At 44.2% G+C, this 20,436-nt stretch overlaps 1 protein-coding gene across 1 annotated transcript; it reads left to right on the top strand.

The window, feature by feature from the left end:
* The first annotated feature begins 763 nt into the window (after window positions 1–763).
* LOC122786847 (inactive phospholipase C-like protein 2) lies at window positions 764–19,372 on the top strand. The gene is made up of 10 exons (XM_044053349.1): window positions 764–1,181; window positions 10,326–10,427; window positions 10,514–10,663; window positions 10,925–11,085; window positions 11,457–11,910; window positions 11,995–13,212; window positions 14,023–14,272; window positions 14,785–15,071; window positions 15,750–15,953; window positions 18,179–19,372. Exons 1-10 carry the CDS (start codon window positions 927–929, stop codon window positions 18,332–18,334), a joined length of 3,237 nt encoding a protein of 1,078 aa, XP_043909284.1. The 5' UTR covers window positions 764–926; the 3' UTR covers window positions 18,335–19,372.
* Window positions 19,373–20,436: the final 1,064 nt, after the last annotated feature.

The raw sequence follows: 20,436 nt of genomic DNA, 5'->3' as shown, positions 1-20,436 counted from the left end.
TCTTGCACCATTGGGCACACTGCACACCGCACCTACCAAGTACAGGTACTGTTCTCAGTGGAAACCGTACCGCACTGTACCAAACCAAATTGTACCATGATGGAAACATGGCTAATGAGAATAAACTGCAGGTGTTGAAGAAACACCAGTCGCAAGGGAGTTTGACTGTCGTGGGTAGAGCTCCACCCGTACTGTACCATTACTCTGGTACCCCATGGAAGGGTACCAAAAAATGGTTACGGACGTAAGGGACGAAACAATTTACGAAGCCTACCGAACCACTCGGTGGACACATGCCAACACAAAGCTTGATTGTCTTGTTGAGACAAACAGCCTCAAATGGAGCAGACACGGCCATCGGGCACAACCCGCCAACCAAGTAAAGGTACTGCTCTCAGTCCAAACTGTACCAAACCAAACCAAACCAAACCACTCGGTGGAAACGCCATTACCTTTAAAACAAGACGGACTATAGACAGAACCCCAAAGATGTCAAAGCATTAAAAAGAAGTAGAACGATTAAAATCTTATAAAGGAAAAATAAGTTCAAACAAATAAGGTATTTGTAAATTGAGAAGGTTAAAGAAAGAAATACTGTGTACAGCATATTCAATGCAGAAATCCTCCGCAGTAACGTGTGGCTGTCGCGGGGATGATCTGATAAGTATTGGCGGTGGAGGACTGGGAGGTGTGTCGGTCACCCTCCGAGTGTGTGTGTGTGTGTGTGTGTGTGTGTGGGGAGGAGGTAACAGAGAGACAGAGAGAGAGAGAGAGAGAAGTTTCCACCGCTCTTGCTGCACACAGTCTCTCATCGCTCGCTTCTCTCGATGGCACGTCTGTCTCCGTGTGCAGATGTGTTGTATTGCAGCGGTCGCAGCTCCGTCGCCCGCCGTCTGTAGGACTCGGGAGTCCATGTAATCGTCACCATGGCCGATTTCGCAGAGAATCAGAGAAGCGCCGTCGCTCCTCCACCGGTTGCTGGCTGGAAAGCTGCGTCTGGAGCAGCAGAAACGAGCGCGGAGGCGCACCGTGGAGGAGAGCTGGTGTCAAACGGAAACTGCAGCGCGCCAGACACAGTGAAGGGGCTCCAAAAGCAGTCCAGCTGCGAGCTCCCGACGTGGGAGGGCACAGGTTCTGATTCAGCATCTAAACCGATCCCTCGACGCAGCAGTCTGATCAAGGTAGGTCATTTGTTTTCCCTTCAGGGAAAGAAAATGCCTTAAAGGGAATTACTTAAAATGACAATTAAAAGTCCAGTGAAGACCTTAGAGAAAGTGAACCTTTCCCGTCGCTTGTTATTGACAGTAATATGGTTAAGGCATGGTGTTACACAACAGCACTATACAAGCCTCTGCAGGAATCTGGAGCTGATGCCATGGTTAGTGAAAACATTAAATTGACTCAATAGAAAATCACTTTCAAGTCTCTCTCTCTCACACACACACTTGAGCAGCTATTCTTCCCAGGACACTGCACTGACAGAGCAATATCCCTAACCCTTAATCCTAACCTAAACTTATCTTTACGACTTTAACCTTAACCAGTAACTCTGAAATGAGGTCTTGCTCCAAGGGGACCAGGCTTTGGGTTCCCATGAGGACTGCTGGTCCTGACAAGATCTGTGTTTATACTAGAAAAGGTCCTAAAAAGGTAATAAAAACAAGTACAAGAACACACACCCATTTCCCTTGAATAGCTGGACTTAATCAACCTGTAGTCTGAAAATAAACCGTTTTATACTCCGCTTCCTCTCCATCTGTGTCACCTCATCTTACCTTGGGTGATAATGTGGTGCTATTGAGCTTAATTATGCAAACTGACACTCACAATGTATATGTGTATATATATATATATATATATATATATATATATATATATATGTGTGTGTGTGTGTTGTTCTAGAGCCAGCCAGACTACAGCAGGCGTGTCAGTTATTAGCACAGTGGAGGATGTAATAAGGGAAAACCACCTGCTGCCTTTGATTACACTCTTCCCTCCACAGTTCCCAGTGTAATGTCGCTAAACAATTTAATCCCCTTGCCTGCACCTCTTCACAATTTAACCAGAAAAACAGTGTTATCGCACTTAAGTCTAATCAATAATCCATCCCAAGACTTTGCCGTGTCATGGTGCCTCCCTTTAGGCATATATATGAGGTCTTGTATTGATCTCTAGTTGCTGCTTGTCTCCAGTGCTGCTGCCTGCACTGACATGTCTTTTTGAACATGGCTTCATCCGTGTGTATGTGTGTGATTGGCTTCACTCTGGCAAGACAGGAAGTTGGCTAATTTCCTTGAACGGTTCATGTTGCAATGTAGCTGTTCAACTACGAGCAGTTGGTGATGACTCGCCACTTTCTCCGTGGCGCCTCACTGCAAGAAAACACAGGTCTTTGCTGCTATAACCCTGCATTGACTAACAGTCGCTTGGAAAGACTAACCAGAATCTTACCCACAAGGACTTAATGCCTGGCCCTAACATTAAAGTTCTGGTGTGTAACATTTCAGAGCAGTTAAAGGCAGGAATCCTCCACATGAGGGTCACCGGTGCTAATCCCAGCTGACACAGGGCAAAAGGCGGGGTACACCCTGGACAGGTCGCCAGTCCATCACAGAGCCACATAGAGACGAACAACCATCCACACTCACGCTTACACCAGTCACTTTGCCTTATCCGCAAATCTGTATGTCCTTGGACTTGCCCGGAGAACTCGGAGAAAACCCACGCACACACGGGGTGAACATGCAGTAATTTGGTTTTCTTGGACTTACATTTTTATATGCATTTTTGGCAAGGGTCTTGCATCATGGCGGCCGACATCTTTGCACGTTTGTACGGCTAATTGCACAAAAAAGGAAAACGTCATTGTTTCGGGTATGTGAAGGTCACTGTCGTTCCTTGATAGTTTTGGGAAAGGCAGGTGTGAGTAACAGTTCACATCTTACCTCTAATCAAGGGCTGCACTAGATTGATGATTATTGTAAGAAAATGACAGATACTTCAAGATTAAATTTGGCTCTAACCTTAACCAGTTACTCAGAAATGAGGTTGTTCCCCACCCCTGGTTGATTGTACTGAATTCCATTGTAAGTCGCTTTGGATAAAAGCGTCTGCTAAATGACATGTAATGTAATGTAATGTTGTTCATCATTAGAACCAGGCTGTGGACTCTACTCTCGCACACCGGCCTGTCTTTTCGCAATTAGTTTCGACAGTGACTCATGTGATTTAAAAGCACTCCCTAAAGAGTCATAGTACAGGACAGTGTCAGAAAAGACGCTGCACACTGACTGCACATGCATTCCAATACACTGAAGTAGAAATAGGCATGCATTGCGGCTATGATAATGCCCTGGACTGCTGCACGTTCAATACTGCACGTTTGATGTTCACAATGTTCAGAGTGGTCATGCAGCGCTGCACACGCGTTTGTGCTTTCATCACAGACGTGCTTGTGTTTTCTAATCGGAAACTCCCGAGGCTTCAGAAGGACAGAGCTCAGGACAGAGCTCAGGACAGAGCTCAGGACAGAGCTCAGGACAGAGCTCAGGCTTTAAAGCCAAACAGCTCTGGATCCACCTGTCTTCGCAGCAGTTTGTTTTTCTGTTTGCGGAACTATCTCTGTTGTTAATCTCGGGATTCCTCACAATAGGAGTCTGGCTGGTATGTAGGCAGATAAACAGGAAGCATGACATTCCAGAATAGTTTTAACTAGAGTCAGGGGATTTGTGTCCAGCATGTGTGTATGTGTGTCCCTGTTGGATTTAGCGGAGGCAATGAGAGTAACTTTAATTGTTATATAATCAGTATGTAGGCCTATATCATGATTTATTATTTCACTCGTGTGGGGAAAAAAATTGAGGAATCACACACACTTCCACTTCCCTCATTACACATGTCAACCTAAGACAGACATGGTAGACATGCGTTTGTCTCACACATCCGTGTGTCATTAGCCAAGAATAACAGGGCATGTAATACAATGATTATTCACCCTTAAAACCACACAAACACGCTCTGCCTGACAACTGAGCGACAGCTGAGCCTTCATTCACTCAGTCAGTTCAGTTCAAATGAGATGATAGGTTGTGTTTCTTGCAGTATCGTGAGGGCTGGATCTCAACAAATAAGCTATAGAGTGTATATTATGGGCTGTAGCTTTATTTATTTTTTTATTTTTTATCTTAGATTAGCACAAATATATCTACACATTATATTATTATATTATTGTTAATAACTATACATTATATCTTACTGTTTAATCATTAACGCTAACGCTAAGAATGGGGAGGGTCAGGATCGATGTTCCCTTGTACTTCAAGACTACACGCCAAGCTAAGATAACCATCTCCCATCCTTGGTCAGAACAGCAAGAAAACGGAGCAGGGTTGCCAGGTCTGTGAAAAGAAACAGCTTAATACCAGAACTCACAAATCAGCCTCTGCCATATGGCATGCCTTGTATGTGTACTGTATACACCTGTGTGTGTTGAATTAAATGTGTATTTTTACTGAAAACGTTGATTTATTGCTTTTAATTTATAGGTTTTATAACAAAATACAGTATGTCTGCTCAACCTGTGAACCAAATAATTAAAGCCAGGGCTTAAAAAAGCAGCCATGGGGAAAAACCTGGCAACCCTGACATAAGAGTAATTTCCAAACTGTTGTAATAGTTTATAGTTCTTACTTGGCAGCCGGGCCGGAAATATATATATTTCAGAATGACACGGTTGAGTGTGTGTGTTTTAGCGTTTTGTATTTTTCTACATCACTATCGAGTGTGTGTGTGTGTGTGTGTGTGTGTGTGTGTGTGCAGACTGTGGGAGTAACATTAGCCAGAGGGTGCAGCACACAGCCGGCGATGGTAGGACTGCTTGAGTCAGAGCAAGCTCTGAGCATCTCCTGCAGTTCAAATCAACATCTCCAGAGAGAGAGAGACTGTGTGAGCTCAGCCATGAGCAGCTCAGAGCGCTGTGTAAACCCTCTCACTCACAGTGAGGCAGGCGCAGGAAACACATATGCTCCACGTTTACATGGAGCCATATGCTGGTCAACCAAACATGATGTCACACCCTGAAGAAGGTGAACTCCTTTTCTGAAGCCTCCAGAGCCATGTTGATGTTCTCTTTTGGGCAACTGTGCAGCCCATGGCCAAGTGGAGAGGGAACTTGGCTTGTAACTGCAGGGTTGCTTATTCAAGTCCCCACCAGGTCAAAAAAAGGGCTTGGGTACCCCTGAGCAAGGTACGCTGCTCCCTGAGTGTTGCTCAGCTAACCTATTTATTTAACCCTCTTATGACCATCAAGATAATCAGGCTGCCTGGATTTATTTTGATTTTAAGGCTGTAGTATTGTCAAAAGATCTTCAATGAGTGAGTGCTTCTGCCCCCTTTTCCAAGATAACTTTCACTTTCCAGCTGAGAAGCTGATGTCACGAACGCGTGACGTGCTGGTGAATCCTGTCTGTGACTGGAAGGTTGTTCAGCGGAAGTCCTGTGGGCGACCGTAATGACAAGCATATGGGCGCAAAAGCTCTATTTCTCTTCCATAGTTTTTGAATTTTCTAGAACGGTCTAGGAGTTACAGTAATGAGAAGTACGCATGCCAAAGGATGGTCACAGAAGGGTTGATACCAGCTGTCAATCACACAAGAAAACACACACAAACCAAGCACAGGATGAGTGACCAGCACTTGTGATTATCCCAATAGAGTCATTTTACAATGTATGAAGCTGTCAACAACACATTTGTGCAGAGTCATTACAAAGACATGATTCTCCAACTGTGTAACTCACAAAGAAGAAATAAACATGACTCAGCTAAAATGCTTTTGCAGAATGAAGCACGTAATATATATATATATATACATATATATATATATGTATATATATATATATGTATATATGTATATATATATATATATATAAATATATATATATATATATATATATGTATATATATATATATATATATATACATATATAGATGTATAGGATTAACATCTATATTTCCATTCTGCATATTGTCACTGAATCATTGCCAAGCCCTTGCCTGAGTATGTGCTTGTTCTTTAGCCCCAGCGAAGACATCAGTGATGTGTGTGGGAAGCACGCTCGCCACATTAATTGTCACATTCGTGCTCAAGCAGCGTGTTCTTGGTTTTCGTGGCCCTTTTGCTATCTGCAGGAAATGCATCTGTGACGTTCCCTCGGCAAACACTGTGGCTAGCGCTGTGACAAGATGACCTTTTCTCGTCAAACTTTTACTTGTTTCATTCCGTGTGTGAGTAAGCATTGTGTGTGTGTGTGTGCGTGTGCGCGTGTGCATGCGAGTGTCTACATATATGTAGGGGACTTCAAAGGTTTTAGAGCATAAAAGAGCATCTGCCGCTCTTCTTGCCACAAGGGAGGGGCTTTACAGTCAGACCCACCATGTTGTCTCTTAACTATTATTTCTGTAGCTCGAGCAGCTTGCTTCCTCTGCCCTGTTTAACCCCAGTGTCCTGCATTCTGCAGCAGTCGTGCACATGTGCAAACCCCAGCTGAACTCACTCAGTGTGTGACCATGGCTCACTTTGTGATAAGTGCGCAATAATTCATGAGGACATCCTGATTAGAGCTTGTACGTGGTGGGATCATAATCACGTATATATATATATATAAATATATATATAGATATATATATATCAAAACGATGTGATATCAGACATAAAAAGCAGAGAAGCAGGGGACTGTGACGAGGTTTTCTACCAGCTGTGCACTTTTTTTTTCTTTTTTCTCCTCTGCTCAACCCTGATGGTGCATTGCCTTGCTTGTTCTTCCAGTATACATCAACCCACACTTTCCAGTAAATCACCTCCTCCACTTTCTGCACCCCAATTCCACCAGTCAAGTGGTTTTGAGCTCCTGGGTGAAAAACTGTTGGAAATAAACCATCTTTGTCATTAATCGTCCAGCATCTGCTGTCAAACACACACACACACACACACACACACACACACACACACACACACACACACACACACACACACACACACACAGGGCCATTGGCGACATAGCTCAGCCTTCCTCCCTCAAATGTAACTCCTTCTATTCTTTCTTCTCTCTCGCCTAACAACTGCATTCTCACCTCCCTCTGTCTGTTGTACTTAGAGTGGCAAAGGTGAAGCATACAAATGTGCTACCGGTTTGTTGCATTTGTATAAACAGATGTTCATCTAACAAACTATTAATGCATGCAGACTGGCTCATAGAGGCTGGTGCCTGCAGGCAAATACCAAGGAAAGATATTGCAGAGGCAAAACATGAGGGAAGATAGGACTGTATGGTCTGTATTTATTTTTCTTCCTCTCTCCTACTTAAAAAAACAAACAAAAAACTATCTTGCTTATCTATTTCCTCCTCTCGAATTTCAAATTTCTTTAATGTTCTCTGTCATCGTGCCTGTCACACAGTTCACTCGAAGTTCTTTTGTTTAGATATATTATGTAATAATAGGTCGGGACCCACAGATGACACACTGTTGTAGATTAGGTTTTCTTTCTTTCTTTCTTTCTTTCTTTCTTTCTTTCTTTCTTTCTCGTCAGTACTGTCACTTCACTCAACACAGGAAGCTCACTGTGACGGGCCGACAGGCTGCTTCCTGTTTTGTAGAACAGTGGCGGTTTTGGAGACTCATCTCACTCTGCGTGAGAAAAACAAAAGTAAACCTCTGTGATGGAGACTTTTACAGTACAGCACAGTCGAAGTGGAATGATTCTGAGTCAGAGTCTGAAGTGATGAAGACTGCGTCTGAAGACTGCGTCTCAGTTATCAGTTATTTACGTTGAAGGTTAGCAGAGGTTGAACGCGCGGGACGGCCACCACACTTTAGATAATTGCACTTGAACTTTTCCATTAATCAGGGATGTTTGTTTGTGGTCATGCTCACATGTAATCGTATAAACTCCTTATGTCACACACTCCTGGTGACAATGTGCCTAATATATAGCACTATTTAACATATAACAGATCAAAGATTATTGACTAAAACTTATTTTAAACATCTGTTATTTTTATTATTAGAATTGTTTTGGCCACTGTATGTATTTAAAATCTAATATGTTTATCGTGGACCCTAGAAAGACTAGCTGCGCCTCAGGGCAAAACTAATGCAGATCCTTATAAACAAACAAACAGAAAAATGCTGTGAATGCTAATGTGTCGCTGCGTTCTTTTGAACAAATGCATCTATATATGAGTTATGTCAATGAGTTCTGGTGTGACGCCTCACTGGACAACCAGCTGTGCAACATTTAACATTTACCTTTAGGAGGAGGTAAAAGAATGAGACCCACATTTTTGCTTGTAAGATTTTCACCCCCCTGCTGCTGTGGAGTGTTAAATTTAGACGTGTTACTGCCACTCTTCAGTGACAAGTTTTTTTTAATTACAGCACAACATCAGTTAGCGCAATAATAAGTCAGTTTCTATTTCTATTTCCAGTTCGACAACCTGCAACCCGAAATAAAAGGGTCTAACACTGACTCTCGCGGGCTCTAGATTTCTCATGCATGCATATTTAATGGTAGGATATGAAGGAGGTTGTAGCTTAATATGTCTTCTTCCTCCTATGCTGACAACCCCCCACCATTCACTATCATGCCTGAGGGCGTTGGGTGGGGGGGGGGAGTATTTTTGGAGCTCCACCTCCCTCCGTCACCATGCCAGCTCAAAAAACAACAACTTGTCGGCACAAGAAACACTTGTCTCTCGTAATGAGGCAATGGAGGACTTGAAGATGCCGCTCTGTCCCTCTGAGAGGAACCTTTTCATCCTCTGTAAATTATGCCTCCTCTTTCACATGTTCATTCCTATTCTTTGGATGAAACGCAGACACAGCTCAGGTCATTTTCCTCAGAGTTTCTGCCTTTCATATCCCCTGGATTTCTGTCATCTCTGTAGTCCCCCCTTGTCTCCGCTTGCATAAAAGATCCAAGTGCGTTTGAGTTCATTATACGAACACTTTGAAATAAATCAGAGTTATGCTGATGAGTGGGGAGTATAGAAGGACTCGTCCGCCGCTGATGAATATTTGCAGATGTCCAGTTTAAATCAGTCCAACCTCATTCATTCTCTCTTTTCTTAAATAAATCTACTGTATTTGATCCACTGAACGACAGATATGTGCTTGTTTTTCTAAGTTCCAGCAGGAATCCACTTATATATGTGATTCTCGTCTCGTAGAACTGCGCAGGGAAGATGATTTAACATACTGTATGTACAACCATGTGTGACATCAATAGCTCCTCTGTGGGAGTCGACCACATGCAGCCTTCGCTCCCTACACATATCTATAAGCCTTGGGCACCAATAATCCATTTGCACTTTTACTTGTTGTCCTTCTTCAGACATCAATAGGTCAGCTCACTGACCGCTGCTTACAGGGAGCTCCACGAAAGACGCTAAGCGGGCCAAATTTTCCTGCCACTAACACATTTTCATCAAGGGCAGACTTAGATATAATTAAATATCTTCACATAAACAAGACAAAACAAGCAATTTGAAAATGATCCCTGGGCTCTGAAGATTAACTGCATGTTGCACGAGAATAAACAGGGTAAAGAGATAAAAAAAAGGAGCCCTTGTTCTTTCTGTATTGTTCTTCCTGTATACGTATATATTACTGTATATTATACAGACTGTGAGTGAGGCATTAGTATGTTGAGTATGTGGGTGTTTGCATCTTCAGTCTCTCGACTTGAGATTGAATCGGCTGCACTGATGTTACTCTGCTATAGATAAAGATTCAATGAAGTCCTTGATTTGATTTCACCGGGACTCTTATATATCCATAATTGAATAACACTGCCCACGTGTATATATGCTCTTATCTATTAGTATGCGTTTCTCCGTGGGGGTGACATCTGACTGGTCAATAAATCAGATGGGCGAGCTCAGATAAGTCGGCCGTGTGTGTCCGTCCGCGTTGCTGTGAAAGGGGCAGGCAGGTATGATTGATGGTATAACGTTGAAGGGCAAGGGCATGCAGAGGCTTTTAGTCTGTCATCATGAAAACAATAACTGATTGGGGGGTGGGGGGGAGCTCTACGTGGTAGACCAAATAATCTGTGTTTATATATGGTTATATAAGCGGCTACGCCTTTTAATCCTTTGAGATCCATTCAGAAAAAATGTTTGCCATGCTTAAGCAAAGACTCTTCTTTTCCGAGGGATCACTGTCTCCCTGTCTCTTTCATCTCATTTAGTTACTTTTCCTTACACGCACACACACACACACGATGCTCTTCTTCTTTTTATACATTTCTCATTCTCCTCCTCATCAGGACGGGTCACGCGTGGGTCGGGAGAGGAAGAAGACCGTGTCCTTCAGCAGCAGTCTGTCAGAGAAGAAGATCAGCAGTGCCGCTGACTGCATTCACTCCATGGTGGGTCAGCTCCACAGTGTGACCCTTTTAATGTGAAATATAAGAAGTGAAGTTGACTGACGCGATGATCCCAATCTTGCTTCCAGGTTGAGGGAAGTGAGCTGAAGAAAATCCGTCCAAACTCACGTGTTTACCAGCGCTATTACATGCTGGACGCAGGTCTCCAGGCTCTGTGCTGGGAGCCGTCCAAGAAGGAGTCAGACAAAGCCCGGATCTCTCTTTCCTCCATAAGAGAGGTCAGTGGATAATTCACTTTACTCCTACATATTGCACTTTTAAACGCTGTCATCTTTATGAATTTTATTCTGGCGATTGTGTATCCCAAGGGGAAATGAATAGAAATGAATTCATAAATGGTGTTTGGTGTTGGTTTGACCTCATTGATTCATTTAGAATTAGGCCACGGAAACGTCATCTTCAACCTCAAACCATATGGAAGACAACCTGATGGAGATTCATTCAGTAATTCCTTAATTTTTGTCATCCAAAAATTGTAGGTACGGACGGGCCGTAACACAGAAACCTTTCGTACCAGCGGGGTTTATGAGCAGATATCAGAGGACTGTGCATTCTCCATCATCTATGGAGATCTGTACGAAAACCTGGACCTGGTGGCCAACTCTGCTGAAGTGGCGAACATTTGGGTGACCGGACTAAGGTGCGACAAAGGAGCTCTACACTCCTATCCTACAATTAACTGTGGTTCAACAAAGGTGCAACAATGCACTGGAGGCTCATCGAGCTTATCTGGTTTGTCATCTTGTGTCAGTACAGTAATATATCGTGGGTCTTTACTTTTTTATCTAGTATAGATTGTATTATGGTGAACTGTAAGTTCTTGGTGGACTAAATTGTCTTTATAGTCCCATAAGACCATTTTTTTATTATGAAAGGCCATGCACTTAAAGTTAAGTTGTCTTGAAACAGATTCGGCTTATGTGCTTTACTGACTGTGAATGTCATATAAAGACTTGTGGTGAAAATGGAAATGTTTTTGCATTACCAGTGTTTTTATTATTCTGCCTCCAGGTATCTGATGCAGTATGGGAAACATGCCCTGGACATGCTCTCCAGCAGTCAGGACAGTCTAAGACTCGGCTGGTTAGAGCAGCTGTTCTCCTCTGCCGCTGATTCGGACGGACAGGATGGTGTCGAGGAGGGAATTCGCTTGCAGTCGGCCATCAAGTTGATACAGCGTGTGAACCCCGGGGTGAGCGGCAGCAAAGTGGAGCACAGGTTTAAAGAGCTACAAAGGGTTCGGCTTATGCTGGATAATGGGGCTGGACTCAAAGACCACGCGGAACCCAAAAGATCTCCGGGAAGAAAAGAGCGGGTCACCAAGCAGGAGTTCATCGAGGTCTTTCACGACTTTGGCACACGTCCGGAGATCTACTTTCTGTTGGTGCAGTTCTCAAGCAACAAGGAGTTCCTGGACGCCAAAGACCTGATGCGGTTCCTTGAAGCTGAGCAGGGCATGACTCAAGTGAGTACCACAGATTGGCCACACGTATGAAATGAGACAGATTAAACAAGTCTTCATTACTCAGTCTCTCACTGTGTCTTCCAGGTGAGCGAGGAGACAAGTCTGAAGCTCATCCAGTCCCATGAGCCATCAGAGGAGGGTCGGCAGCAGGGATACCTGTCTTTGGACGGCTTCACCAGCTACCTTACTTCAGCAGAGTGCCGCCTCTTTGACAGGGAGCACGACATCGTGTGTCAGGACATGTCCCAGCCTTTGTCCCACTACTTCATCAACTCCTCCCACAACACCTACCTCATCGAGGATCAGTTCAAAGGTCCCTCGGACATCTCCGGCTACATCCGGGCCCTCAAGATGGGCTGTCGATGTGTGGAAGTGGACGTTTGGGACGGTCCTGATGAGGAGCCAGTGGTGTGCACAGGTCACACCCTTTCCCCACCACTGACCCTGCGCTGCGTGTTGGAGGCAATTGGAAAGTTTGCATTTGTGGCTTCAGGCTATCCTTTAATCATATGTATTGAGAACCACTGTTCATCTGGACAGCAGAAGAAAATGTGGGAGTATCTCACGGGCGTACTCGGGGAGAAGTTATACACAACTCCCCCAAATGAAGGGGACGCCTACCTGCCATCGCCACATGCCTTAAGGCATAAAATTCTACTGAAGGGTAAAAAGTTGGGTCCAGGTTCTGATGGTGAGGATGGGGAGGTAAGTGAGGAGGATGAAGGTGCAGAGATGTGTCAAAGGTTGAAGACAGCTAACAGTGGATTGGCAGCTCTTGCAGGAAGTGAGAAGGACACGTTGCAGAAAAGCGTCCCTTCCACAGCTCACTGTAATCCTCCTCATCCGCCCTCCAAGCGGTTCCAACTATTGAAGGAGATGTCTGACCTAGTAACTCTTTGTCACTCTGTGAGCTTTGTTGATTTTCCAACATCAACAAAAACCCAAAAACCTTGGGAACTGTGTTCCTTTCACGAGTCCCTGGCCGTGCGTCTCGCTGGCGACAGCCCCGGTCACTTTGTCAATCACAACAAGCATTTCCTGTCGCGGGTTTACCCCAACCCCATGCGAATTGACTCGAGCAACATGAACCCTCAAGACCTGTGGAAGTGCGGCTGCCAAATTGTGTCTATGAATTTTCAGACAGCAGGTCTGATGATGGACCTGAACACTGCTTGGTTCCGGCAGAACGGGAACTGTGGTTACGTTCTGCGTCCAGCCATCATGCGGCAGGAGGTGTCTTATTTCAGCGCCGACACGAGAGACACGGTGCCTGGTGTGTCTCCACAGCTGCTTCACGTGAAGGTGGCGTTGGGGGGACGGGGTGAAGTGATGTTTAGATTGATGAGTGTGTCAGTCCAGGCAAAAATAACTGGGGTCATTTCTAGAAACCTCAAATGGTTCATGAAGGTATTAAAGGTCCAGTGTGTAAGAATTAGACTGTAGATAGACGGATAGGACTCCTCCAATCACCACTTCCTAAGTGTGTCAAGGAACTATGGTGGCCTTCACACACCATAAAGGATGTCATTCTACTTTTGTGTAAGCTGCTGTACAAACATGCAAGATGCAAGATGCAAGATGGCAGCCTGTGTAAAGTTCATGTAAAGGGCTAATTCAAAGGCCTCAAAATTCTAACTATTTTTACTTTAAATAGCAGTTAAACACCTATCAAAAAAATATAGCAATGGGACAATCGCTTAGAGTGTTTTTAAGGAATTAAAATAGCTTTTAGATTTTTCAGCTGCTTAAATGTGAATATGTTCTGGTTTCTTTGCTCCATATAACAAAGAAATCGTTAAAACAGGATAGTTTTTGGTTTTTGGACAAGACAAGACATTTGAGAACATCATCCTTTCTAAGTGACTGATCAACATTTTCTAACATTTTATGGACCAAATGACTACTCGATTAATCGATTACACCATGACTTCACCATGGCAACATCATCTAGAGCCTCACCAATATCACTCTGTTATAGCTGGAGCAGTCGTCTAAACGCACAATTATGTTCTAATAGCCAACAATTCATCGTCATCATTATTATTATTATTATTATTATTATTGTTATTATTATTATTAATAACGAGCCAACATGATGTTCTAATCTCTCAGGTGATAAGTGGCCAGAACCTGCCAAGGCCAAGGGGCTCTGGGGCCAAAGGGGACGTGGTAGACCCATATGTGTATGTGGAGATCCATGGCATCCCAGCAGACTGCACAGAGCGCCGCACCAGGACAGTGATGCACAACGGAGACAACCCTATCTTTGACGAGAGCTTCGAGTTCCAGATCAATCTGCCGGAGCTCGCTATGGTTCGCTTTGTTGTGCTGGATGACGACTTCATAGGGGATGATTTTATAGGTGAGGGTCTGACATCAAAGAGGTTTATGTTAATGTAACAGAGTGCACAGGATTGGATTAGAAAAGAGGTTCCCAACCCCCGCTGGGGTCCCGAAAGCTCCCCAGGGGATTGCAAAGCTGTTTTGATGTTACAGGTGTAGTTTATTTGTGTTTTTTATATGTATATATATATATATACATATATATGTATATATATATATATATATACATATATATATATATATGTGAATCTGAATTTATTTTAAGTTAATTTATTAAAATATATGTTGTTTTTACCTACAAGGGGTGAACACCCGCAGTAAACTAGCAGAGAAACCTGAATTACCAGGTCTTGAATCACTGTTTTTCAAAGTTAAATAGCTCTCAATATATACGATCCAAAAAATATCTGTACCTCAGTAAAAAGGTTGGAAATGACTAGATTTGACTTTTATATTCTGTTACAGCACAGTTTTTCCATACTCCTTTAAAACCGCTTTTGAACTTTAGTGTGATATTTTCCTACCTCACAGGTCAGTACACCATCTCTTTGGAGTGTCTTCAGCCAGGCTACCGACACGTACCACTGCAGTCCCTGACGGGAGAGGAGCTTCCACACTCCAGGCTGTTCGTCCACGTGGCCCTCACCAATCGTAGAGGAGGAGGAAAGCCTCACAAACGTGGCCTGTCCGTGCGGAAAGCCCGCAAGGGCAGGAGCTACACGGCGCTGAGGGACCTGGGCGTTCGGGCGGTGGACGAGGTTTTCAAGACGGTTGCTCCACTGGTGAAGGAAGCCACCGATCTGAGGGAAAACATGCAGGTGAGGATGCGATCAGAAAGAGAATAAAGAGGACAGAGAAAATTGTCTGCAATAATATAATACTGAATATCTTTGGCCTTGGGGGTTGTTACAGTGGATTCTTTTGGCATTTACAATTTCAATTACAGTTGAATAAAACAGATACAATGTAATTTTGCTTGACAGTAATTTACAAATGATGGGATTAGAGATGAACAGGGTAGAATATCTCCACTGTCGTGACATGACTATTGTAACCTCACCTGTCACAAGGAAAGTGGTAATTTGGTGTGTGGGTGCTTCTGTCACCCGGAGGAAATAAAGTAGTAATTATAATGAATGTTCACTCACAGTGTGGTGAGACTGTTGGCATCCACATCTCTGGACTTCTCTCATTTCAGTCCAAACTACTGCAACAGCACAGCTGCAGGAGAACAAATCAGTGGCTGAAACAAAAGACAAATAGCTCCACCACACTAGCTTTTGATTAGGTGTGTGTTTATGTGTGTGTGTGTGTGTGTGAGAGAGAGAGGGGAGAGAATTCCAGGCTAAAACAGAGGAGAAGAGAAAATGGTTTTGCTATTATTCAGCATCTCTCTGAACTGTTTTCCATCAGGCCGCGGAATCAGAGAGTGGAAGAAAGGACAAGTTGTGTTCATGTTTGAATTTAAATCTGTTTTTTTTCCCCTTCTTAACCAGAGCTCTGTGGCAGTGTTTAGGGAGCTGTGTGGAGTGTCAGCAGTGGCTAACCTCATGCAGTGCGTTCTGGCTCTGAGCTCCAGGGTGTCAGGACCAGACGGGACGCCTTTGCTGTTGTTTGACCTACGTGAGCAGTACCCCACCCTGGAGCCCCAGGGGCCCCTGCCTGATGTCCTCCGCCGCGTCGTCTCCACCTACGAAATGGTGAGGAGGGAACACACTCAACACATATATGCTTCATTGTTGCGTTTGTAAAGTGAGGGTACGTAGTTCCTTAACGAGGAAATCAAAAGGAAGGAAGGACCTAACAAAGGCAAAAGAGTGATAAATCAGTTGGCCACCTCCCATCTCCTGTGTACTTGACCCAACAATGAAAATCCACCTTCGAGACAAAAGCTTCCTTTTTTTTTAATAATATGTTCTCAAACACAATAGAGGCTCTCATTGTTATGTGGCAGACAACATGCCCGTTTGTTTTGGCTGTAACGCGGCTCATAAACACAGGGGCAGCATCCTCACCTTGGCCTAAATCCACTGCCCGTTTCCAGCCAAATGAAGTGCAGACATCCACTGACCTAGGTAGGAGGAAGCAAATGTTAATTTATGTAATGCTAGCTGAAAAATGCATCTCCCTCGAGGAAAAACTCCCCGCCATGTAAACAAACAAAGCAAACAAACAAAGTGAGAACAAGGGCGATGGGAGTCAATAGGTGTGTTAAAGTAAAGTCAATAAAGCTGTGAGAGGATGTAAGTTTGCTGGGTTTTGCCGGCGAGGATGCGATGTCACTTTTTCATGTCTCACAATCCTCTCCTCATTCATCTCTCTCTCCCTTTTGTTGACCATTGTTAGTATTTTCCGCTCAGCTGCGTTCAAGAGTGTTTCTGTGGTAAACAACATTACACCTCTGTTGTTTTGTCACTTGTCCGGCTCCTGCAGTGCCTTTTCAAATAATGTATTGTTCAAAGTGCACGTCTACATATTTCATTTTAGATTATATTCTCCAGTAGTCTCCTGGGCAGGATGATAGCGCGCCGGCATGAAGTGCATAGTAAGTCATACAAAGAGCATATACAATGAGTTAGGGAGGGTGCTGGTGAACACACGGTGGCGCTTCAACTCAAAGGAATACTTCACCGATTTGCATTTAGCTTTGTATTACTAGAATAGGGTTAGTATTTTTGAAAAATTGTGCTTCCTAACCTGAGTTGAGAAATATCTTCCTTCTTTTCTTTGTCACGTGCCCACCAGTGAGACTTGTCCTGTTAGCATAACTGTTAGCAAAGATGGCGGACACTGTTTACATTGTGGGAATGAGGTCCCGCCCCCTTACGAGTGGGTACTAAAAAGTGCGGAATTAGCGTTGCAGTTTCAGTCCTCGGGCCAAATGTGACCAAGTGTGCCCTTGTTCACATGTGCAGCCACTTCCGTCTTTAAGCCTCACCCTGGTGCTGAATACTATTAGCATTGATTTGAATGTCGTTCAGCTTAACGGACTCCACACCTTAATCCTGATGCCTGGAGGCAGAGGCTAACAACAGGCATGGGAAATGGGAAGCAGAGTGTGTGTGTGTGTGTTGTTGTGAGGACCAACAATCGTATAAATCATACAGAGTGAGGACATTCTGGCTGGTCCTCATATCTTTAAAGGGCTTTAAGACCTGGTTTTAGGTTAGGGTTAGAGTAAAGGTTAGGATTAGGCACTTAGTTTGGGATGGTTAGGTTAAGGAAATAGGGAATGCATTATGTCTGTGAAGCTCACACGTGTGTGTGTGTGTGTGTGAGGTATTCCTTATGTTGTTGGGAACCTAAATCTGTTTACACAGTCCTCATAATATAAACTACTACATTTTAAAGTGAAGACGTGTTTTAAAGTTAGTCTGAGTTAAGGATTAGGTTAAGGTTAGGAGTTAGGCCAGTAGTAATTAGGATTAAGGTTAGATTTAGAGTAAGTCTCCAGGAAATCAATGTAAATCAATGTAATGTCCTCTGAAGTCATGGAAACCTGTGTGTGTGTGTGTGTGTGTGTGTGTGTGCGCGCGCTCCTACATTTGAAAGAAGCGCTGCCACATAAGTCTCTGTAAGTGTCCTCACATACGTGTGTATTTGCATAAGTGTGTGTATCGACTGTGCAATTTATGGCTGATTCTGCCTTCAGCGCACACTCCATTGGCTATTTCCATCATTTTAACAACCGCCAGTGTGTGTGGGACAATGTTTAATTTACCGGTGAGATTTACACAGGTCCGCTTTATCTGTGGAGAACAGCGCTCATTTACAGCAGACAATAAAATCAGACTACATCCTGAGTGTGCTCACCACTGGGGTTTTATGCACAAAAACAAGACGCTTAAATGAGCAAAAAAGTGTTGTTGTGAGCCACAACTGTGTTGTGTGTATTTCATGCTAATGGGTGTTTCCCTGTCTGCAGATGGTCCAGGCCAGCAGAGCTGTGGTGGAGCTTTCTGATGGAATCTACAACAGAATCCTGCAAATACAGACAACAGGTGTGTGTATAGGATCTAAAGGATATTTCCTGGCAGAGACTCCGACCTTGCCATGGAGACCAAAACCTGGTCCTTTATGAGGCAAAACTCATTTTCTGAGCTACGGATTAAGTGTAGCTTGAGATTCAAATGAAGGTTAAATGGTTATGGTTGGGGATAACGCTTTGTTCAATCTGTCCAAATGAAAGGAAGCCAATGAAGCAAAGCTGCGCATGTGTGATTTGCAGAAGCTGCGATGTCGAGCATGTGTTCTGACGTGTGAGTGCCTGCGACAACTCCTACACAGCCTCTCAACAACACTGTTTTCCAAAGTGCAGTGGCTGCTTTTGTTCATAACACTTCTACTTTCCTTCCCTTAGAATGATTTCACTCTCCTCTCCTCCCCCGCCACATATTCTCCTGCCTTATTGGCCTTAATCACTGCTCCGTCTCTTTAGCACGGGACGCCGCGTCTGACCTGCTGATAAGACCTCTGTGATCTTTGATCTTTGGCAGGGGTTTGTTTACTTCAGTGTGGCCCCGTAGGCCGTGACAGACAGTAGTGACAACCCCACAAACGCTCGTCACATTGAGTCTCCGTCTGTCACGCAGAGACGGCACGATTGACAGCAGTGTCTCGGTGCAAATGTAAATTACTTTCATGTTATTTATGTTGTCTAGGTACTGGCCATCCAAGGTGTTATGTGTAAGAAGTGTATACTGCGGTTAGGAAAGTGTGTTCAACTGGTGCAGCTCATATGTTCACAAAGTGCATTTTCATTTGTGGGTGGCAAACTCTGTTTATGTTTTGGTTTGGTGGTTTGGTTTGTTACACACACCCACCACCGAAAACACAGCTCGTAGCACTTCATCACACAGGATGCCAGCACGGAGCAGCTCACTGCGAGTGTCAGAAATGCCGAATTTAAAACCAAACCGAAGCGTCTCAGCCAGAGGAGCAGCTGATCGAGGCTCCGCAGCATCTCGCCTTAAAATAGAGACCGCTGAGAGCGGAGACTAAGTTGATGCCAGTGTGGATACGGACACACTTTTCAAATCAGATCCAATTGAACTTGTGTACGTCTGCTTTAAGTCTCTGCCTGGTGTTAACACTTCAAATAAACCAAATAGGTTTTCAAGACATCACATCTTGTCCTCACTGAACTACTCAAGGGGCCACAGCTGACCAAATAATCTACGACCCCGGAACATCTGTTGGAGCAGCCGAGGCTGCAGAAGAGGCCGACGGCTGCTGAGACCGCGCGTTATATCGCGGATCTTTCATCTTACATGTGGTCACGTGTTTGCTGTATTAGTAAACACGGTGAGTTTTCAGAGTCACCCTGCTCTCAGTACATTCGTCTGATGATAGAACGCCGCTGCAGAGCCCGAGGCCCCGTCTCATGATCATAACTCTTCCTGTGTGCAGTGTAAAGATGGCGATCAGGTGATCCCATGGCCACCTCTGTCTGGGTGGAGGTGGAGGGGGGTGGGGAGGGCAGCGAGGGGAAGCAAGCATAAACAGGTTGGAGGGAGTCATGGGGAGGCTGAGATGGCAAGAGATGGATGTCTGCAAGCGACGATACAGAGAGCCGTGGGAAGACGAATGGCAGAGATGGATGGCTTGAAGCGACGCTGAGAGGAAGAGAAGAACACGAGGGGAGAAGAAAGAGGGGAAAACACTTCACGACCAGTTCAGTGTGTGTCAAAGGACGACCATGTGTGGAGAGGCGGCGTTGGTGTTTTCTGTGAAAAGCACAAGCTACACTCGTGGTTATCCACATTTGTCTTTTCTAAATTGTTTTTTTTTTTGGCAGAACAGTGCACTTGTGAAACTTCTCTTGGACCATGTATGGGTATTTTGTTCAGCTATATTCAGAAGTACTGCAGTCATCTCGCTTTACTTACCCAGAATGGCTCGCCTTCATCAGTTGTGACTGAAGACTGTTTACAAAAAAGAAAAGACCCACTGTGAAGAATCTGACTGGCACCATGTCAGTTTCTGCACCCGCAGACTCACAGTCGTTACTTACCAATCACACTGCTGTCCACTTTACAGAGAGAACGTTGAATGACGTTATGTAAATCAAGTGAGAAGTGCGCTCATGTTCCTTGGCTTTCACTTGTGAAAGAGTAAGAAGAGCTGCGTCTGCTATAGGCTGGGATATAGGATTCTTTGTGTTAGAGCTGCCAGAGTCTGCAG

The sequence above is a fragment of the Solea senegalensis genome, linkage group LG20 (assembly GCF_019176455.1).
Source record: "Solea senegalensis isolate Sse05_10M linkage group LG20, IFAPA_SoseM_1, whole genome shotgun sequence".
Classification (NCBI taxonomy): Eukaryota; Metazoa; Chordata; class Actinopteri; order Pleuronectiformes; family Soleidae; genus Solea; species Solea senegalensis.
Note: the sequence above shows the minus strand (reverse complement) of the source record. Positions and strands in the feature narration are given on the sequence as shown.